This window comes from Lepisma saccharinum, chromosome 6 (assembly GCF_977018435.1).
Source record: "Lepisma saccharinum chromosome 6, izLepSacc3.1, whole genome shotgun sequence".
In the NCBI taxonomy this organism is placed as follows: Eukaryota; Metazoa; Arthropoda; class Insecta; order Zygentoma; family Lepismatidae; genus Lepisma; species Lepisma saccharinum.
This window is the reverse complement of record NC_139234.1, coordinates 68,789,836-68,814,279: the sequence shown is the minus strand read 5'-3', so window position 1 is coordinate 68,814,279 and position 24,444 is coordinate 68,789,836. Positions and strand designations below refer to the sequence as shown.

At 39.0% G+C, this 24,444-nt stretch overlaps 1 protein-coding gene across 1 annotated transcript in view; it reads left to right on the top strand.

Annotated features, from left to right (window-relative positions):
• jeb (low-density lipoprotein receptor domain-containing jelly belly protein) overlaps positions 1-24,444 on the top strand; it is a 279,585-nt gene that overhangs the window by 195,597 nt on the left and 59,544 nt on the right. The window contains exon 2 of the mRNA XM_083124078.1: positions 24,283-24,443. Coding sequence (XP_082980204.1) covers positions 24,283-24,443 — 161 coding nt within the window. The remainder of the gene's footprint in view (positions 1-24,282; position 24,444) is intronic.

The following is a 24,444-nucleotide window of genomic DNA, read 5'->3' as shown; positions in this document are numbered from 1 at the left end:
CCCTTCATGTCTGGTTTAAATGGTGAACATATGACTTACTCTACGTTTTGTCTTAATGTTTCAAGTAATGTACAGTCACCAGCAATAAAAATGGGACACCTAGATCCTGAAATTCTTGCTTTCCTGCAAGGCGTTAGTGTGTTGCTTAACACAGCCAACTTCTACCACCGCCGTAGAGTTATGCAACACTCATAACGCCTTGCAAGGAAGCGAGTATTTCAGGATATAGGTGTCCCATTTTTATTGCCGGTGACTGTACATAAAATTTTTTTGATGATGTATTAGGATGATCTACTCTCAGGGTAATTCTAGTGAGAGCTGAACGCCGGAGAAGAGTAGAAACACTACCGAGTAGAATTCTGCTAAACCCAACCCTCCGTCTAGGTAGATCTCTCTACCAGCACCCCTTGGACGGATGTCGCGCAGACTGAAGGTGAGGGGAGGGTAATCCTGACTTAAAATACGAGTAAAGTCTCTGTACTTCCGTTTGGGGGGAGAGGGTGGGGAGGAGTCGCGACCGAAGATAGAACCTAGCTTGTTTGCCTCGATGGAACGGGTCTGGATGCTGGACAGCCAATAACTTTGAGTTAAGTGTTGCAAACTGCGATAACATAAAGAGACAAGAGTATGAACCCAGAAGGGTATGGTGAGAGAGAGGAGAAAAGGTGCGGATCTTTCTTTTGGAAATTGAAGATTCTTTCATCGCAGCAACATGTCAAGCACTAGTGTGTCACGTCCCGTGGAAAAGCAGAGCAGAAATAGAGCATGTGCACGTAGTCTCACTTTCCTGACGTGTATAAATTGAAGCTCTCGGGAGTAAAACATGGTAAGTGACAAATTCAGGTTTCGAGATATTGAAAGTTGATGTTTTAAAAAAATCTGAGTTACAAAATAAAATAAATTTTAAACTATTTACAGCAAATGTGATTCACTTGAATATTTACTATCATACAAACAGGATACTTAATCCTATTTATTTTTTTTCTGTGGTGCTACATGCGATTTATTTGAGGGTTGTTCAAGGAATTGTAGTTACCATACTTTACCTTCAAGTATATTATGAAAGTGAGTGATCAGATACCGCTTTATTCTAGCTGACTTATGATGTCACTTCAATAATATTTTCACATTAGACATTTTATAGCAACCATAACAATTTGTAATACAAAACTGAAGCCATTAATAATATTATTCAATAAACAATAACGTGAGCTACGTACTTGTTCTAACAAGTTTTTGTTTTCCTGTGTCACAATTTTTTGTTTTATCTATGACTGAATGAACACCATTAGAATAGTATATTTCTTTCTTTTATTGCATTAGTATTTCAAAAAATAAGTTCTGAATGGCAGTGACTAAAAATATCTTCCTTATCTCCATATGGAGATCAATATTCGTAAAAGAATATAATTTTATATGAACTGTTCTTCAGCTTCACACACAGAGAGGTCGAGGTTCTATATATTACCTCAGCATGCTAAGCAGAATGCGATTCACAAACACCTCTCGTGATACAAAGTTGTGTTACGTAGACTATCAAAATTGTGTACAATGGCAATATTCTATTTCTGTGTTTCATTAAACAATTTATACATAAGGTTTAATTCTCTATCTTAAAGACAACAATTATGCCTCTTGTAGCTCTCTGTTATATTTTTCTTTAACTTTACATATTTGTAAATAATGATTTCAAATGTCTATAGGGCTTATGTTTTTAATAAATGTCATTGAAATTAAGCTCTTATGGATTAAAAGTTACAATTTCGAACCAAGAACAACACATATTTGCAATTAAATATCAACAATAAAAGAATTTGCTTTTATCAAAGTGAAAAATATCATAAATACAAAAGTTAATTAAAATACAAACAGGCAATTAGGTCGACCATAAAAATATCATAACTTTTAAAATGCGCATTACAGAATTATGAAAGAAATATTTGATAAAAACCTAAACAGTTACGAATAATTGATACGATTCAGAGGATCATATCACATATTCCTCAAGTGCAATAAAGTTTTGATGCTGCATGTAAAGCATGGTATCTTAAAACAGCCTTAAATGATTGAAAATGAAAAGAATTTTATTGTTTAATTATTTATTTGTCTCTTATTTATTTGTGGTGGAGATTAAGGCTCATGCATTTTCTTACACTCAACCACATACAAAATTTCATAATATAGAACATATTCATAAATTGATTCATATATAAACATTGCAAATAACGATCACACATATACCTTTCATGTCAAACCAACAGCGGTAAAAATATGTATAATTCAATGAAATACATAAAACATATATACGTATATACATGTACACACACACACACACTCATACATAGGTTTATATACATAACAGGCCACTACAAAAAGAAACACTCCATGAAACTTTCTCTTAATCTTATTTTGAAGATACCTATGAAAATTGATTTTCTCATTTCACGTGAAAGTGCATTCCAGTGCAATTTCTATGTGACTACAATTATTTATATCTAGTAGAGGGAAATCATATGATTCTCTACTAGATCGAAGTTTACATCCAAAGTACGATTGCAAAATTTATTTCGATACTGCCATCATGAACACTATTGCATTTAAACAAAGGTATCTACAGTACACACCACATTTTACATGAAATAGAATGTACGTAGACATGCACAGTTTTACTCTCAACTGCATCGGTAACCTCTTTATTCTACAATTTTTTTTTGGTTATACACATTCCGGATCTTTATGGGAATCATATACACTTTCATCCTCGTTCTCATCTTCGCTGTGGCCTCAACACCCGGGAACTTTCTGAGACACGTTGCAATTCAGAAACCGCTGTTTTGCGGCCATCTTTGCTACTTACCATACTTTTCACGAAACAACTGGTAGATACCATAACTTAAAACACGTCTAGCCGTCTGTTGCCGAAACTCAATACGAGTACGGTTCGACTCTATTTACGATGGACTAGGCGATGTACTTTGTAACTCAATAATGACAGAAATGTCACTTACCATGTTTTACTCTCGAGCCCTTCTATTATGACTTCATTGCAGGAAAATGTTAGGACCAAAGTGAGACTGAAAAGGACAAATACTAGGATCGATCGTTTTACCTGTAATTAAAAAGCGCAAATTCATACACACGGACGCAGAAAAGGGGAAGGAAGAGACAATAAGAGAGATTTGATTTGATTCTTGTTATTTAGCGTCGCTTTTCTGCCACTTTGGCTAATCGCGACGATGAGGATGAGTGATGATAAAATTGATGCCCATGACACTATTTCCCAATCCAGGATTCAAACCCGGAACAAAAAAAGACAGACAGGTAGAGAGTAGGGAAGAAGGAGAGACAGAGGGAGGGAGAGAGAGAGAGAGAGAGAGAGAGAGAGAGAGAGAGGTCGAATAAAAAGAGACAGAGAGTGGCAAGGTAGAGAAATACTGACGGAGGAAGAGATGGAAAGGGAGCGAGACAAATAGAATGGAAAATAAATATAGAAGGAGGAAGGAAGAGATATACAGAAAAAGAGAAAATGAGAAGTGAAGAGGAAAACAGTGATAGAAGAAGGTAGGAAAGAGATAGAATGAGACAACGAGAAGGAAAAATAGAAGGAGGGAGGAAGAGATAAGTGAAAAGAAAGATAGAGATAGAAGGAGGTAGGAAAGAGATGAAACGAGAACGAGACAAGGAGAAAGTAAAAGAAAGATGAAAATAGAAGAAGGGAGGAAGAGGTAAACAGAAAGAGAGCGGGGAAAACAGAGGAGAAAGAGCGAGACAGAGAGCAGTGAAAGAAACCAAGAGGGGAGAAGGGATGAAAAGAGAAAGACACAGGAGAAATAAAAAGGTATATAAACACAGAGATAAGAGGATGAGTCACAGAAAGCTATTTCAGTTATAAGACGTCATGAAGAGCAAGTAATTAGTAGACAGCAAATACCTGTGCGAGGCCTATTCAAGCTCGATTCATCAGAGGAATGCGTTAGACAGAGAGCAGACCTCGGCAAGAATCATGACAAAGGCAGGAGCAACAATGGTGGAAACTCGACAATAGGTGCGAGTGGTGCACACGGCAGGCAAAGGATTGACGCACCCTAGGATAGCCTGAGAATTGAGGGGCGTGAACTACACTTAAGATGACGTCCTGTGATACGGTAAGGACTACAATTGTGAGACAGTTACAAGCATTCTAAAAAGGAAATCAAAGAAGGACGCTGTGCAGTAATTAAACCAATTTTGGTAAAATTAAGCTTTGTTTATATTGATCATAAGTTACAGATAAATTGACATGAGTGTAAAAATCAAGAATTGCCTGAGATCTTTACAATGAACCTTGCCTCTCAAAAACGAAGCGAATGAAAAAGTTAGATGAGAGACGTACAGAGAGAGCGGAAAGAGAAAGAACAATAAACGAGAAGAATTAAGATAGATAAAATAGATAGGTGAAAAGGGAGAGAGATGTAGGGAAGACACAACGAGAACAAAAGAGAGAGAGAGGAGAATGAAGATAAACTAGCATAGTATGTTTGTATCACTATTTGTAACCTGTTGATTAACATCAGAATATAAAGTATTCGAGGATGTACCGTAGCTACAGAATTTTCTTTTTTAAAAAACTTAAAATATATGGAAACACTAAAAACATACCTTCACATGTAGTGTAAAACCTTCTTTTCTAATACCTAAACACACTGCCTAATAAATACACCATCATTACTTCCCAACTACACGACATGCAGTAGCTGCGACAGTTCACTTTGAAGAGTGACACAATTTATTTATGATATTCAATGCATTTGTATGTATTTTAGTATGTCGTTAGTACTTTCCTATTCATTCATTTATGGTCTTACTCAAATCACAGCTTTAAATTAATATTCGTGTCATTTCTGCGAGTCTTGGTGACAATTTCTCGCTTGCTCGATTTGTTGTGGTAAATTGTCCAGGTGCTCCGTTTTTGGTGGAAAGTTATTCGTTTGCTCAATTTCAATTGTCAGTTTGTTGGATCTTCGGTAGTAAATTGTCCGTTTGTCGATTTGTGGTAGTAAATTGTTCGCCTGCTAGATTTTTGGCACCAAATCATCCGCTTGCTTCCTTTTGGTGGAAATTTGCTCACTTGTTCGAATTTTAGTGACAAATTGTTAGGTTGCTCAATGGTAAATTGTTCGCGTACTCGATTTTGGTGGAAAATTGTTCACCTCTTGATTTTTGGTGACAATTTGTTCATTTGCTCGATTTTTGGTGACATTTTCTGCTTGATCCATTTTTGGTGACAAATTAAACAAGAGCAAATACTCCGAAACCCACACATTAGTTCAAACGATATGGAGATCAACGAGTAATACATTTATTCGGAGCATGTGTAGAGTAAAATGTGTTATCTTAGTTCAATAACACCTTTAAGGAGAAGTGCCTGGTAATCATGTCCGAAGATCTTACATATCACAGCACTTAAGTAGGCTTTCAGTAAACGCGTTTAAGGCAATAGGAACAATATTTAATTTGAATTGAAATCCGATCGGTTAGGTCGGCCTAACTGACCGTAGAATTGTAGTCCCAAATAATACGAAACATATTTTAAAACTATTTAGAGTTGAACAGGAAACACACACACTCACAAGAATGACAGTGAAAGAAAAATATAGTAGGAAAGATTAGGGTGAGAGAGAAAAGTATAGAAAAGAAAAGAAGGTAAAAATGAAAGAATAGCATAAAGGAAGACAGAGGAACAAAGAAGTAAAGAAAGATGCGGGAAAGCAGAGAGAGAGAAAAAGGAATGAGAGTTAAAGAAACATGAGGCAAGAAAGAGAAAGACGGATAAGAACGAAAGAAAAGACTTAGAGAAGCAGCGAAAGAAAAATAAAAGTTAAACGGAATAGAAGAGAGGGAAAGCGGAAAAGAGAGAGAAAGAGGAACGAAGAGAGAGAAAGCCCTGGTGATTGCAATGCTTCGGAACCTTTCGAGGGGTTGTTTGGAACCCAGATACCTTCTGAAAATACCATGAGATACATAGGTCTAGTGGCTAAGGCCATCGCCTTACAATTAAAGCATTCCTGACTCTGCTTTCTGTGAAGACACATTTTTCGTAGTTTCAGATTCTCGCTTTGGACTAGAAACAATGCCGATATGTAATCAATGTGGGTAAAATAAGCTTTGGATTTAGATCTCGTCAAGGAGTATTTCTCTCGAGAATCAACGAAATCGAACCAAGACCACGTCAGCAAGTTAGAATTAGTATGGAAATGTCACGAAACAGCTTTTAAGTTCAGGGACTATTTTGTTTGTAGAAATTACAAGTTTAATTCATTGGTCGCAATTGATAGCCTGCGTTGTTGCATGCATTTAGGATAAAATTCTGTTGTTGACGGTTCGTAGCGTCGAAGTGAAGGGATAAACAGAATAATAACCTTTAATAACGTTTAGAAGAAGTGAACATGTGTGAAGGTGTGAACTTGTTCTGCGTTGTTGTTTAAATTTAGGGTAAAATTTCGACTTCGATGAATCGTAGCGTCGAATAGAAAAAAACTGTATGAAGAAGATCTCTTTGTTCCAATAACCTTTAGAATATGTAACATATGTGCGGTGTCAAGTAGGGATGGCGACAAAATATGGATTTCAAATTATCCGTTTCGGATATAACGGATATCCGATTATCCAAGAATTCAGATATCTGGATAATCCGAAAATCCGGATAGAACAGATTAGATGAAGGATTTGTAGAAAATCCGTATAGTGAAATACGAAAATTACGAATAAAATAATATGTGGATAGCCGTAAAACGGATAAACGATAAAACTGTCCGGATAATGTACACATTAGGATATCCGGACATTTAGGATAATCTGAATATCCAGTTAATTCGAATAATACAAATATCCAGATAATTCGAATAATACAAATATCCAGATAATTCGAATTCGGATAATTCAATTTTCTGGACAATCCGTAGGTACGGATATCCGGATAAAAATTTACTTAGATTTCACCAGATATCCTACTCAAGCTGCATCGAGACGAGACGAGACGAGAACGACATGGGTGCCTATACGTCGAGGCGAGCACGAGACAGGCATTTACAACTCTCGGTCGCTCCGTCTCGCTGTCACCTTTAGACGATTCCATGCTTTTTCCAGTAATCATGCTAAGTGTTATTGTCAGCAGCCTCGTCCTCCTAGCTTTTAGCCCAAAGCTACCTGACTTTGCAATACTGGCGCTCGCTGCGAGCCGCGCTCCCGTCCAATTGTTTATTGGGGCATTTGTCACGGCGTCACCCCATACAGCCCCGCTCCGGAGAACTTGGTTGGCGCCAGACGGGAAAGATGCAACCCGCCAAACTTTACAGCGTCAGGCCGGCTCCTGTTCGGAGCACGTGACCCACCTGATGCCCCCCTCCTTCGTCCTCTTCCAGCGCCCCGGCGGTGACATTGCACAAACAGTCTCCTCCGTTTGTCTTTTTTTTAACCCTCCCGGTGAAAATAAAGAAAAGAGACCGGCAGACGGACAATGCACTCTCCTCGAGCGAACTTTCCCAGACAACCAATCCATAGTATAGGGTGGCTTGTAAGTACCAGACAACCAGCAGTAGTATTAAAACAAAGCGAAAACATCATCTCACGGAAACTTTAAATACACGTTTGTTCAAACGTATACTCTTCTCTACCTGAGTGAGTTTTGCTTTACAATATCAGTCACGGAAAACACTCAATCTGTGATGATATTTGTAGGCTATGTGTGTATCTATTACTTCCTACGAATTTCTGTCTCTGTGTCCTCAAAAATTGTTTACAAGTACATAATTAGTGCATATCTTGTAATTTATAGGGCTGGAATTGTCTCAATTTGAATTCTGTAAAAGATTCAGAGAATTCCTGAGATAATGTTACTAGAGATAGGATATTCATATTTCTCAAAAAGTAGTGAAATTAAATAATTGAAATTTGGTGATCTGAAATAGTCTACAATGGCAACTCAAGGCGCAGGAATTATGTCGAAATGGCCTGTAAGTTTGACTAAGCAAGTTTAAAATTGAATTCAATCGACAGCTCTGTGGATCGTGTTGTCGGATATTGCTACAGACACGTAGATATATATTAATATATAAATTTTCCTCATTGGTCAGATCCTTCAAGAGTCAATAACCAATGAACTATCGACACGTCACGTGTTATGTTCTTGTGTCAGTTGATCATCGTTCAAACTGTACGTGTATGTAAATTAGACTGCATAAAATGAATTTATCAGTGAGTTTGTCTTGTAATAAAGGTATCCCGAGTTCGATCACCGGTGGAGATACATCGCACAGAGGTTTGGACTCAGAAGTTGGCAGAGGGAGATACGACCCTGGTCAACCAGTCAACTCCAAGCGAACAAGAAAGAATCGATAAATAAATATTATTGTAGTCAAAATATGCATTTTTGTATAATGGCCTCCAGAAAATATCACCGTCCCTTCACTCATTTCTTTCTGGCTCCATCACTGCTCGGATCCCACTTTAAACTGTACTTCCAATCTTGATTTGCCTATCGGGTCATTAAAGCGGACTTCAAACAACTTTTAACCAGACCCATGTAACAAAAATGTTCAGAGATCATTGCGTGAGTGATCGATTGATTTGATCTATTTTACTTCGCCTCTCTGACACTTTAGCTAATCGAAAAGATTGGAATGACTGAAGGGGCACTCACAAAGAACACTTATATCCAGACCAGGATTCGAACCGAATGCACCTGGCGACGTATCCAGGAGGTCATCGCTTGTATTTATGTTTGGAATATATTTGATGTCAAATCGGAAACACAGCTCCACAACAAACCAAGCTAACTTACTTTTCAAAACAACTGTAATTAAGATGAAAAGGTTTTCTCGGAATATCAAGCAGATTATATCCGTGTAGGCTTTCATGCTTTGGAAAGCTAACGTCACTCTCAACTTTAGGGATTGAAATGCAAAGGTGTGTCACCTGATTGGCCCAGCACATACACGGACTTCTCCCACATTAAATACATAAAATATTACTTTGGCACACATCCCGTTACAAGCCTCAACGAAATAACTTGGGGTTCTACTTGATAAAGGACTAACCTTTCAAAAACGCATACTGGAAAGAGCCAACAAAGGATCCCAGTGCATCGGACAACTCTTCAGCCTATTCAAAAGCCAAGTGCTGCTCCTGCATACCAGGGTGTCTATATACTCAGATCCAGGTTGACCTATGTTTGCGTAATATGAGGTCACGCAGCTCCTAGCACACTGCGAAGACTGCAAAGCGTACAAAACCGGGCACTCCGAATCATTGCTGGAGTTGCCATTAATGTCCAACTACACGAAGACCTAGATATTGAAACGCTGTACGAGTTCGTGCAACGCACGAGAACCAAAGTTTGGGCGATGCTGCCCCACTACTTTAATCCAACTATCCACCTCATTGACCAAGTCCAACCCGCAAGGCATGTACACAAAATGCCAAGATTACAGTGTACAAACAGTAGCCAAACCGTCACTCTCAAACCACACATCAAAAATTTTCTGATAAGCACACACCTAAATCCCTAGGACAGTTGTATGACAATCGGCCCTCGAAACACCGAGAAGAAGAAATGACAAATTACAAAATCACAATACAGAGGCATAGTCCAAAAGACTGAAACTCTACTTGTACAAAACTGACAGATACAATGACTGACTGACCTCTGCACTTCAAACGGTTAGGGATCGGTTTTTTCATATGAACTCTCCAGCCTGATCATTACCAGTGCGTAGTTAGAGATTGGTTAGTTCATCTAACTCTCCAGTCTAACTATTGCCTATTTTTGGGGAGCAGGAAAATGTTCTTAAAGTCCTTGCCTTGACTGATTCTCACCCAACAGGTCGGTGGGTGACGGGGCTTGTCCCGAGTTGATGCCTTCCATAAGATTAGGCCTGCTCGAAAAGGTTATAAAGTTCTTAAAGTTCTCTGCACTGCAATCCCTGAAGATGAGAGTGACCTTAGCTCTCGAAAGCTCGGAAATCATCTGCCGCCAGGAAAGCTTTAGGATAAGTCACTTTCTCGATTAAGTAACTTCAGCTGGGTAACCTTCAGAAGTAACCGTCCCAACATTGACTGCGAAGAATAAAAATTAATCATAGAAACCGGCAAGACGAGATAGGAGCATTCGGGAGAAATCCAAGCGGAGGAGACTTGGGCAGGTGCCAGAGGCCGTCGCCAGGACAAGGCAATGACCTGCAGCTGCCAGCAGCCGTAAACAACGGTGTGCAAGCCGATACTAGACTGCCGGAATACATTCTGTAGGCCAAGGCCAGACAGCGGCGACGTCTCCCCTACAGGGAGAAAGAGAGAAGGGGGAGACAACGTCACATAAATCAAAACAAGAGAGAGAGAGATTCTCGTCACATACATTAGTTCGACGGCCTCGCGTCTGAGGCCTTGCTGAACAACCATTTAGTCTCGTCTCTGGTAGGGATATATTGACGCTGCAGACGATCTAGGATAGTGAAGGTCTCAGAATAAATATAGGAAAGCCTTGAACGGTGCATTTTAGCTTCGCGATCTTCACCGATTGCTTAGGGATATCAAATTTTCTGCATTATTGTTTTCCAAAATTCGCGTATTTATTTTAGCACACGTATACCTAAAATTATACATTCATTGTGCTTTAAAAATAGTATTTTAAACTGTAGCTCATATGCTGCAAACATTCGCATGTCCCCCCTTTAAATTTTACTTTAAAATCTTAAGTGAACCTCCATTTCTTCCTTCGGAAACTGTGCGTGTACATCTTTTTAGTTGTATTTGTAGACATACTAAGTTAAATAAATATAAATGTAAAACTAATAATTTAATACATGCCTTTACTAAAAAACTACTACTACATGTTAACGAAAACACATATGATACATAAATTATATTTGTGTATGTGTGGTTTGATTGATTTCTGAATTAGGTTACTTAGTAGCTTCTCTGCCACACAGCGCTAAAAAAATTGTTTACTACATTTTTATTTTTATGTTTAATAAGTAGGTCTATTGATACGATGAGTTCGATGAAGGGGCAGTCACAAACAAGTATGGACGAGACAACACAATTCATACAGAAGATTATCCAGTTTCTAGATTCAGGCGCCAGAGCCTCATTACCGTAGGGTGCGGAACTTGATGAAATGTCATCTTTTTTTCTGACATCTCGGATATACACAATATTACACTTCGTCTAGAACCCAAAAAAGGTAATTTTTAAAATGCATTTTTTTTGCCAATTTACATGTTTCAGGTCATTTTCCCCGATTTTCGGCATTTTTCCATCATTTTTCGCAATATTCGGTGTATTGTTTCGTCATATTTTGTGACTTCTTTCATTTTGGTAATATTCTTGAGTCTTTTTCACCAAGATGAACATAGGCCTATATATATATATCTCGCAGGATTGCAACTTACGAGCAAAAGAAATGCTGAACACTTATACAATTTGTAAAATTTCTAAACAAAAAAATGTCTTACGTGGATCGTGATAATTTATTTTTCTTTACAGTGCCACAGAAACACACCACACTACATCACCAGGCAAATATTCAGGAAATTAATGCATTTTACGCCAATTCATTCAGTGTATACGACTTTTTCAGTAAATTATTTTAAAATTATTCTGTTGTTTCCATTGGAAATCCTCGTTGCATATTTTAATTGAATGTGCATGTAGTATTATTTGGTGCTGTTTTTTGAAAGCAAGATTGCATTTTGTTTAATTTCCTTTTCATTTCAACTTTTAACCTGAAACTAACAAATTTAATGGTCATTTTTTGCATTCTTTACGTCATTTTTTTCCATTTTTTAGGACATTCTATAGGTCATATACCTATATTTTTAGGTTATTAACTTTCGCTCCCTATTCATTAGTTTGCAAAGTGCAGTCCAGAGTGTTTTAGGTGGAAGTTGAATGCTTTGGTTTATTTTACCTTGTTTTTCTTCACTTTTGGCGAATCGCAGAGATGAGGATGAATAATGATATGATGAAATTAGTGAAGGGACACTCACAAAGAACACTTCTTCCCAGGCTGAATTCGAAACCAGGCCTCCTGCCGTCGTAACGAGCTGTTCTAACTCTTCCGCCACGAAAAGAAAACTTGACCTTTGGGTGCCTTCTGGAAGGGCTATCACTTACACCAGTATGTGTGGTTTATATTATGTTATGAATATTATTAGCACATGGGATATAATATATAAGCCATGTTAACTTATGTATAAATAATACCTACTAGCCTGGTCACGTCCTTGCCTCCGGGTTTAGGAATGGCAGAGATACTGTTTCACACCTACAGAAAGTGGAAAGAGAACAATCCGTGCCGAGCCTGACAGAGTTGTGAGCATCGATCGGAAACACTAACGTTAAATTGGAAATTTCTTCTCGCGAAAATTAATTCGTTTTTACCAATGTATATTTTTCCGGAGCATCCTTTGTTCACGCCTGCTTTTACAAACCCATCGATCCTGCTTCAGCCGCAACACCCGAATGCAGAAGTGCTTTCAATTCGCCGGACGACAAAATTGCGAACGTCAATTGTCGTCGGGGCTTGACGAGGCTGTTTGTTGCCTTTAATTAACAAGTGTTGCCATCTGCTTCAGGTGCGTACGATTCTTTTTTTAAACGAGCTGTGTCACTATAGCTGTTACAGGTGCAACGTCAAAAAGTGAATCAGCTGTTCAATTTTTCTACCCACTCTGAACACAGATCACCTCTTTCCCTTATTCTGCTTCACGAAAATGTATCAAGGAATCTGGAAATCCGAATTTAGCGCCCATTCATAAATAGGAACGTAAAAATGCATACAAAACAATGAAAAATCACGGATAAACTCTCAGAGGAGCGTGAAAAAATGGAAATTTTAAAATAAAAATCGTCTCAAAATAAGAAACATGTATGTGTGCAGTGGCGTACGCATGGGAAACATTGTTACCACGAAATTTTTGGGACAAGTATCGTATCTCCCCTTTCATTCCCAGGGTTCGTGATCTATGGTCAGAAATTTTCCCTGCATAAAGCGGCTCTGGTGTTCACCCAGCCTCGAGACAACCCTGGCTGGAGCGTGGTATTGATCACATGACTTCCAAAAAGTCCGAGATCAAGATGGGCCTTCGGTACGATGCACGGGAACTTTACTTTAACCTGTAGTACATCTACATCCTCTGATCTCAATTGTAAACCTTGTACCCCCTTCCCTTCGATTGACTGTTTTATTTTACTTCGCATTTCTGCCACTTTTGACTAATCGCGAAGACCATAATGAATGGTGATGAAGCGGATGAATGGACAATCACAAACACAAGGACAGCACACAACACAAGCTCCACGGAGGGGATTATACTGGACATGAGTTCAGACGCCAAGAGCCTCGCTGCAAAATGTAGTCCAGCCAGGGTGTACTATACTCTGCCACGAGAATCATCGGAACGAGCGAACGAAAGCAAGTCTCTGCGCAAGCAGAGTATCTGGAGGGCTCGACTAATGAACACGTACGAGGGGAAAAGCAGCTGTAGCCGTTTGCAGCGGCATGTACTGCTTCGCTCCGCCCACTCGCTTCTTCCCCTTCTCTACCGTTATGCACGGCCCTTGCTCTAGAGATTCCCGGAATAGAGTATACGTGGAATGGAGGTTGACATTTGGGTGCTCGTGGAAATAGTCACCCCTTACACGTCTTTAATAATTTTACAGGTACAAGATGATGCCGTTCGAAGAATTTCGTTTTTCGTAGCTAAACGTAAAAACTTGCTTTTGCTTACATTATCTATCTCCCTATGCAAAAGAATCAGAACCATCCATAACCTATTATGCTATATTGTGGTACCCATTACTTCCCTTTAATCAAGGGGTCCCTGGTTCGATACCCGGTGGAGGCACATAGTGGTTCGGATTCCACTTTAAACTGTAGGTCCAGTCCCGATTAGCCTTACTGTGAATAAAGTGGACAAAAAATAGAAACTCAATCATTACTTCCCTCAATCTGTGATGTCGGTTATGATTTCATAACAATGGAACAAGACCTAGGGATTATACGTTCGTGCATTGTACATGTTTTCTTGTGTGTGTACATGTATACCCATAGCCAAACATAATAAAATCATATATAGAAATTGACTTTGCACCTTAAGTCAAAAACTTTCCTGTGCCATTCGAAGTGTGTAAATTAATAGGCAATAATAATAATAGATTTGATTTGATTTGAATTTAAAATTTTGGGAGCGACAGCACTTAGGCTATTTTGCTCCCGTCACATTATACGGGGGCCAGCCCCTTACCATTACAAATAACAACTCTAACGTTGCATAACTAAAAAAAATTAAAATGTAAAATCTTCCGACTTTCGTTAAAAGCTGAGGCTGTAAAGGGGCACTCAGCACACATAAGGACAAAAGAACAGGACAATACAAACAAAATTATACTGGCCATGGGGCCAGTCGCCAGAGCCTCGTTAGTCTTCAGTCCAGGGTGCACTAACGTGGAAGTGAGGTTGACATTTGGGTGTACTACGTGGAAGGTCACTCCTTACACCCCGCAATAATAATAATAATAATACTAATAATGGGAATAGGGAAAATACCCCACACAATAATCTGTCCTTCCCACCGTTTCCCCATAAATGTTCATTATAAGTTACAATGCACATTCTGTTCTGAAGTCCCACTGCTGTCAACGTTGTTGAAATTTTAAAAAAAATGAAACTCTTGATAGGCATTTCTTTCATTGCGTGTTCTCACACAGAAAACGTTAAATTTAAAACAAAAGAAATATTAAGAAATATTGCATTAAAAAGTCATGCTCACATTCGATATACTTACCCGTCCATTGTCTTTTGTTCGGGCCTCTAAGCTTGTCCATGGGTATATTTACTTTCGGGCAGATTTTTTGTCAATCAACCAAAATCGTCAAAATCAGCGTTATTTTCTTGACTGCTTGTAAAACAACAAACAAAAAACAATCGCAACAACTCTTTCTGTACATTTTTTTTGGATTTATCTAAATTGATATACTTTAGCAAGCACGGCTTGCACACTTTGGAGAAATATTTATCAAACTATGACTTCAAGGAAGATACACACATAACTCAACATTGTGCTTTAATACTATAATATTAAAGCGAAATATTGATGTAAACATGTAAGTCGCACAGGCACAATACAAAATATTTTGTAGAATATAGAAGAACATTATACAAAGAAAAATGAATGAACTCATCGAGTGTACCATCCCACTTCCTTTTTTTTAAAAAAAAAATATGTTGCAGATAGTAGCATGATAATGTAAGCAGTAAAGAAAGATGCCTCGATCTCTACTGACTATCCCAAAGGTTCCCGGGTTCGATACCCGGTGAAAGGCACACGATGGTTCGGATCCCTCTTCTAAACTGTAGGTCCAGTCCGGACTAGCCTATGTGCATAAAGTGGACTTAAAGGAAAAGCTGAAAAACTTCACTCACTATCAATGATATATTGCAGACATGTGCTCCTTCCCTTTCCCCAAGGCATGAAGCAAGAAGTAACAATACACCTTCACAGCTAAGAAAAACCTCACCCAGCAAGAACTGCACTCAAACTTGAATGCCGCACAAGTCACACACACATTATGATATATTCGTCGATGGAATTTCGCAAACATAATTGAATTCTCCCCCCTCCCAAATGGGGTTGTTTGTTGTTTCAAACAATTCAGTTGCCTGCGTGTAGCTTTAAATTGAACACAACATGAATATGCATATGTGTTTGCGATCTCTTCGACCCCCCCCCCCCTCCCAACCTCCATTGTCGCTTTGTGTCTGTTTTCGCGCTAAACGGGGGTCGAAATAAAGCAATTTTTATAATTTATTTAACAAGCGTTTCCAGGAGAACCAGCCTACCTGTTTATTTTGAAGTCAGCGTCTATTCACGGTGCAACGAGTTTGTTTCTAATTTTTAGAGAAAAAAATATCCCGCAGTCTCGCGTCACGTCGGAAAACATGACGAAGGTATGGAAACGTGATGCCGAAGCTCGAACGTGTGGTTGGAAATTTTACAGCTGAGCGTTGATGCTTACAGACACACTGTGAAACACACACGGTGTATTTTTTTAAAACACTGGGAACTGGAGACTCAGTCATTCCCAAGTTGTTCAAAACCAATATAAATACTTTGGTTTTTAAATATTCATGTTTTCATTTTTTTTTTCAATCTTGTTACACATGTTTTGCCTTCACCACAAAGTCCTTGCTATCGAGAGTATAAATATTGAATATAAAAATGTTACGGAAACGAGGCTTGCACTAGTTTGAGAAGTTGACTGAGAATTTTTTTACATCGAAATTAGGTCTTGGAGACATTGGTGCATGTACAGTACAAATCATAATGAGATGATTGATTTGAATTATTTGATTTCGTTTTTCTGTTACTTTTGGCTAATCGCAAAGATGAGGATGAATGGTGATAAAATGAATTTATAAAAGGATAATCACAAACACACACGGACAGAAAGCCACACAAGTCCCACAAGTCTTATTGACTATAAGTCCAGACCTGCAACACTGCAGTTACCAGTGTGTGCTATGTAGAAGCGACGTTGACTTTTGGGTGCCTTCTCAATAACATGTTGACAGCGTTCATCACACACACAGACAAAAGTGAAATTATGTTTCTTTTACAGTATTTAACAGTGTTTTTATTAGTATACAATTGTGTATACTTTTCGTCTGAAATTTAGTCATTGATGCACAAAAATGCACCTTTGCTGCCACTCTTATGCTTGCTAGTCTCTCCAAACATACCTTCAGTAGAAGCGACATAAGGTAAAGGTAAAGTTTCCCGTACATATAGCACCGTGCCATGAAGGCACATTAAGTGGATGTGGGGGTAGATCCCCACACATTCTCGATTTAGACCATTTTGGAGGTGATGTGATCAGCAACACGCTCCGGCCGGCTTTACACACCCAGTTATCTGATTTGAGACTGGGTGAGCCCCAGACCCGGTTGATGCTAGTACACGACCGGAAAAATTCCTACCTTAGATCATCTACCCCGGGAATCGAACTCGGGTCTCCCGCGTGGCATTCAGACACCCTACCCACTTTTTCTTCTTTTTTTTTATCATCAAGAGTACAAATTACATTTTATATGAACATCGTTAAATATAAGATAGCTTCTTTTTATTCATATCCAAGTAAGAAATCTTTAAAATTACATGCGTACTAAATATTTGTGCAGTTTAATATATAGTAAATAAAATTGCTAATAAGCCATTGTACTGCATTGTATTGTGTTTTAGGATAATACTTAAAATTTGGTACTATTACAGTCTGTGTCGTATAATTAGCTGTTGATGTGCGACATATTCTACTTAACATGTTTCGTAATTGTTGCCACATGGTACTTGCGTGATGACATTTAGATATTCTGTGTTCTTTTGTATCTTCCTCATTGCACACATTACATAATGACGTGTCACTGAATTGAAGTCGATGTCTTCTACTTTTGGTATCATATTTATCATGTACTAATATGTCCATAAGTATTGAACCTTGTTAGTTAAATGTTTCGCCCGAACATTCGTCCATACTAGGTTCCATTTCTTATTGGGAGTTTGTTGCTCTACTTTCGTTGGCTGCGTAGTTAGGTTCCTGGCGATACAAGTCATTGACTTGTAGGTTCCCTATCGTACTTCCTGCTCCCAGTCTGTACACACATTCTGCAATAGATGGTAAAAGATAAGCAAAGTTTTTCGGGATAGCTGCTGTGTGCATTGGAAAGACCAAGGGAATTTTATTTAGAATCGATCGTAGCACTATCGCTTTGTAGCTAACCCACTAGACCATCGCAGCTTCAGAAGCGACATAAAGGAAATAAATATACTGGGTGTAGCCGTGCCAACAAAACAAACATACAGACACAGTTTCATTTCCTGTATAGGACATCAACACGAAGAAGCAAAGAAGCAAAAGAGAGATTATTTTTTGAGGTTCTCATCCAACTTTCCCTTCTAGATAGACAAATACATGGCGTTCAAAGATGGAGAGAGAGAGAGAGTACTTTCAATTTAAAAATATAGCCAAATCACACTTAACATGGAATCTACACGACGACATTAGCGCCTCCTATATTCCATGTCGATCTTTCGGTCGAATAACCAACCAAAAAAGTCGAATCATTATTTTGCACTACAATGCAACTTTTCGCATTGCAACTACAGCGGATTCCTTTCCGTCAGTTTCAGAGTGTTTACCAATGGATTAGCAATGTATCCAGAAGACATTCGTACTCGTATCTCGTGTGTTTTTAATTTCAGATGTTTGAGCAGTCCGTGGGTCGCCCTTGCTCTGTTTAGAATTGAAATGTCACTTTGATATTTCAGTCAGACGAGGTTGTCCATTTTCTTTGTTTGTTCTGAAGGTTTGGTCCGTATCTCGTTTCCTGTAACAGGCCGTACACATTCGGTCATGAAAAACATTAACCGGAATCCTCGATGTTGATTAGGCTGTAGTCTTAAGCAAACATGCAAGTGTCCGCAGAAACATTGGAAGACAAGTCGATCAATTCTTATACAAACTTCGTTTTGACACAGAATGATGTTTTCCGGCATGGACAGTGCATGAGAATTATGCTAGAGTAAGCAGTGAACACATTTTCATCTCTTGACTCTAGGGCTGTGCGGAATCCCGAAATTTCCTGCTTCGAACTGTAGAAGGCTGGGGAGGCGTATACAGAACATTTGCTTCCTGGTGTACTTCACAACCGGTGTCCTCCGTCTCCACTCCAGCAATGCAAAACTTGCGTATGAGAATTTGACATGAGACGGAGGTTACAAAGTACAGCGGAACTGGCTACTATGTAAGCGAACAATGCCCAGAGGCAGCTTCCCTTTTTAGTTATGAATTAGTTGGTGCATCATTGACGGTAGAAGCCAGTGCCGCCGCCAGGAAGCAGAGGTACGCGCTGGAGCAACTCTCGGCCACCTACTTGCCTCCTCTTACTCAGTGTTCAATACAAGTAAACAGTTAAAATCATCGATATTCTAACGCCAGGCGATTTATGTGGTGGAGGCGCCGGGAAATAATGATTTGAGAAATGATTTCTCGATTCTGTGTATCTTAAACAGACGAGAAATTTCGGATGAACTGTCATGGCCAGTTACGGATTTCATGATCCATGCCCCCTTAGGGAATTACACTCTTCTACAATAAAAATTTCACCAAGAACTAAAATTACATAAACCATTGTCAAAACACACTCAATTGTGACTTGTACTTAACACGCAAGTTTTCTTTAGAACTGCCATAACAACTGAAAAAACTTTAGACCTTGTCCGAAATTGCACATAGAAAACTAAATGCATCAAATCTATTTCACGCACCAGAAATGCATCGATTGATGCACTATAGTATGCTTTTTTAGCATCTGGTTTACAGTTCGATGCATTTATATATCCTTTGTAAAGGTAACACCAAAGTGGATCACATGTTGCAAACTAGTAGATCTTTCTATATCACGCTGAACTGTAATGCATCTGTTGATGTGTTTTTTATGCACTTTCCTGCATCTGTCTCGATGGTGCACGTCAACATTTTGTCGTGTGAAAACGACTGGTACGTAGCTCAAATTTTTCAAATTTACAGGAGAGGCAAGATAATGTATTCTTTGGAATAGCTATATCTGACTTTTAAAAAGAGTCAGTAAACTGGAAATAGGTGGCTGAACCTTACTACTAAGGATTAGAATTGAAAATATGTCGATGTGACTAATAGTGCTCTTCAGAGTAGGAACCACATTTTTGGAGTTATGTTCCTCTGTTTCTCGTACGACGATTTGTTCTGAGCTGTAGACTAAGTTCATTTTTTTCAGTTGATGCATTCACTCGAAAGAGTGTGCTTATAGCGTAGATAAAAATGACGTGTTAAAATATTGGGCGCATCCAGAAGGTAAGTTTTCCTGGGGTCATACACAAAAAGGAAACATTATTTCATTCAATGATTTATTGCTACAGATACAGCACTTGTCCAGTTACTTGTCAACATAATTCCCGCCGGAATTCAGGCACTTGTCATAGCATGGGACCTACTTCTGTATACCTGCGTCGCAGAAGTCCGCCGCCTGGGCGCCGAAAAACTGTGTGACAGTCGTCTGAACCTCTTCGTCGCAGTGAAAATGTTGACCGGACAGGAACTTTTTCAGGTGCAAGAACAGGTGGTAATCACTGGGAGCGAGATCCGATCTGTACGATGGATGATCGAACACCTCCCAACGGAACCTGTCCAGAAGGGCTGCAGGGCGCCTAGCCATATGCGGCTTCGCATTGTCGTGCAGCAAGATTACGCCGACACTGAGCTCACCGCGTCGCTTATTCTGAATGGCTCGTCGCAATGTTCCCAGTGTTTCACAGTAACGGTTAGCGTTCACAGTCTCACCTCTGGGCAGAAGATCGTCCAATATGCGCTGCTGCACCTGCTCCACAAACTCGTCCATAACGGCCGATGGCCGCCCACTGCGCCGGCCTTCAGTAATGTCCTGCACCAACGACGCACCATCTGCTTGCTCATGACGTCTGGCCCATACATCTGGCACAGCTGACGATGAATTTCGATCGGCTGTATGTTTTGTGCATTCAAGAACTTGAGTCACCGAACGAACCTCACACGCGGCGGGAGATGGAATAAGAGCCGCCATGTTTCATCGCTGCAGCGACGCTACTGAGGACTTTCGAGAGGCGTCTTCTAGGACATTCACTAACCAGGGCATGTGCCTCTCAGGCACGCGCAAAACCGGTTTCAATACGCATGTCCTGCTACCCGTGGGCCAGTGGGAAACTTACTTTCTGAATGCGCCTAATATATGCTTCATGCATACTAAATCACGAAACAGTGCAAAGGTAGTTTTCTTTACGAGATTTTCTCGCAAATTTCACCTCATTTAGCAGGTATTCTTTCAAGAACACCGCAAAACTGTAAATGTTCTTTTATGTGAGTTAATGTTTTCCAATAGCATTCTGGCATAAGTTGTACTTAATGAATGCAGTAGTAACAATTGATACACAATACGGCTAATAACTGTATATTTGGAGTTTTTTCAGTATTATATTTCATATAACAAGTTTTCAACACATTTTTCTTAATCAAAGGTGCCCGCAAAAATCATGGCTACGCCTCTATTCCAATGTCCGTGAATTAAAAGTGGTCGGTTCTTGATGTTTTACACTCTATAATTACTTGCATATGGCAGATATTTTTTTTCAGAAACTAAAAATAATCTCTTCAGGAAAAAAAATAGCGTGTAGGATTCGTGATTTTCACAGCGCAGGGATATGCTGAATATTTCCTGTTCCGTAACTTCCCCGGCGAAAACATTTCCATCTCGCACACCTCATCTCCGCTCAGTTCTTCGGGCAGTACTCACGCTAAATCAAACTTTATGAGCGTTGAATAGCCCGGAGATATTTTCCATATTTTTGCTGAATACCGATCTTCAAACATGAATGGAAATATCACGTCTGCGGGGGATGTAGCTGAGAAGTGATTTGATTTCGAACCGTGGAAATTGTGAAGTTGTATGTAAAGCTCGACCTCGACATTAGACCAAATCATTAACCTCTGGACAAGATTTCTATCATTCTATGTGAGGAACAAAATAACGTAGTCTTTTAACCATATGTGCGAACTGTCACTCATGTTTTTTCACGAGAATATTAACGGACTGAAACTTCAGTAACATGACAAGAAATTTGTTTACTTCCGTCCAGCCAGGTAGTTTTGTTTATGTATAGTATACATACACAATTTGTATTTTTGTTATTTTACGTCGTTTTTCTCAGGGTTGTTAAAGGTTCAGGAATTTTAAATAAATTCAATTCCGGTCCAGGAGAGAAAATCATCAAGCGTAACTGGGTTCTGGACCGTAAAGAACCTTTTTATCTGTAAAGTATTTTAATTCGATTCAGGAACCTTTTTTTCCGGATCAATTTAAATACGGTTCACGGATAATTTTTCAGGCTGAATTTAAATACGGTACAGGAACCTTTCTTTGGGATCAAGTTCGGTACTTAAATTAAACAATACGCAGCTTGGACCGAATTTAAATTGTGCGAGAAAAAAGGTTCTGGTCCTGCAGCGGAACCCATTAGAATTTATTGGTTCCAGGACCTCTAACAACCTTGGCTTTTCTATCACTTGTGGCTGATCGGGAAGAACGCGCACATAGGGTAGCATATATATATATATATATATTGTATACGCGTACATACTTATAGGGGATCCAAAGTGATCCAAAGTCTGTTTCGATTCCCAGGGTGGGTCCAGCAATGTCTCTCTAGAGCGACTCTAGGGTTCACCCAGCTTCTAATAGATGGTTAGTTGGGAACAACCCTTGAGTGATGTAGGCGGCCGAGTGTGGTGCTGATCGAATCACCTCAACAAATGGGCAAGGTTGTGAATTAATGTTGCAATGTGCAGTAGGTAGCTTTATCTTTTTACCTTTCATATACTTATAAAAAATATATTAATTTTTTTGCTTGAGTTTGTCTTTAAGTCCACTTTATGCACAGGAAGGCTAATCGGGACTGAAACAACAGTTTAAAGTGGGATCCCATCCGTTATGTGCCTCCCCTGGCTATCGAACCCGGAACCCCTTAAAAATCTTCTTGCATGACACTTTCATGAAAATTGTGAGTCTACCCTGCTTACATTAATCAACACAGTATTGTGTTCAATACATTGCACTTAGAACACACTGGCTATATGTTTACTTGAAAAATAACTACTCTTATTGTTTTCAAATCTCTTTCAACAACTAACTATTTTCATGATCATGTGTTATCTGCAAAGAATTAAGAAATTCTATTGTATATTTTATTGCAATAGTGATGTTCATTTTTTATTACTGGTTACTACAGTAATTTTGTTAATGTCAAGTAAGAATTAACATAACATTATGTTAAGTGACGTTTGTTGTATCTTTTTAAATTGCAAATAATATTGTAACAGAATGTGGACAGTTGGACATTGCGATTATTTTCTATGGGTTCAAATTACGTGTACGTTAAGGCTTAAGCTATTTATGTCCCGGGTTTGAATCCCGGCCTGAGCATGGATGGTATTTGTGTGTATCTTCATCAATTTCATCATCACTCATCCTCATCTTCGCGATTAGCCAAAAAGTGGCAGAAAATGAAGTAAATTAATCCAAATCAATCAATCAATTGAATCGGCAGGTTTAAGAAGGGAATGAAGACCAAACATTGCAAAATGACTTTTTGTACTCTACATAATCGCAAAGCGTTGCTCTATACGTGAGTGTCAAGAAAGCTATAAAAAGCAGTCCCTAGAGGAAGAAAAAGAACCCTGAAATCAACGTAAGGTGTAAGAAGGAAATGAATCTCGGACCTGTGACAATCCTTATGGATGCAGCTTACAATGCCACATTAGCAATCAACGAAAAAAAGTGAATGAGATTAGGAAAATCGTCCCCTACATTTCAGACGACAAGAAACCTTTCTATGACGTCATGGTAACTTGGCCTACAACTTCTCACCACGATGAAGATCACTCGGTGGATGAATGGCTATTTGTTGTTTGACTTGCCTCCAAATGTCCAAAATTTGGACATTATTTTGTATTATTCAATCCATTGTGCACTTTCGTGATGTAAACTACACGAGAATATGTTTTCTTTTCCATTGCACACTTTATTTCCGTGTTTTCCCCAACAAAAACTTCATACGTTTTAAGAAGGAAATAAATCCGCCACCTTTTTCACAATGTATATAAGTTCTGGTTACATGTACATTGCTTTTCAAGTACTCCTCTATACCTACCCAGGGTTCTCACGTTCCAGTACGAATTTTGTTGTTTTTGGACGCACACTCTCCAACTTATACAGTTCTTTGTGATTTCCCACAAATTTACTTTTTGGACTTTATTCCCTTCTTAAACCTGCCGATTAAATTAAGCTATTTGCGCCCATCACGGGTCTCACCGATCCTCTTTCTAAGTGCGTTCTTGCATTACATCCGAAATATACATTTTTCAGAGAACTATATATATACGAGCAGCTATGTGCAAATAAGTACACATATACAAGTTAACTTTGTTTCTATTGTCACTTAATGAATGGAATATTATGAAAACTAATATGATAATCTACGTGAAGAACGAATACCACCGAAAGTTGACGAGAACAATGAACCCACCTGTATGTATTCAATCTTGGCTTACCTGGTAGAACAACTTGACATAGTCCGAAAGCTACACACGATCAATGAAGCCTCTAACTTTATCCTTTCTTCTTTGCAGAATGTCCGCCCGCGGAAGACGGAATGAAAAGGTTCGCCTGCCCCACCCCGGACAGGATGGGCCGGTATAGATGCGTGGGAGACCATGTCCTCTGTGATGGATACATTGACTGTCCCAACAGCGAGGACGAAGATAGGCACGCCTGCATGTTTTATAAAACGG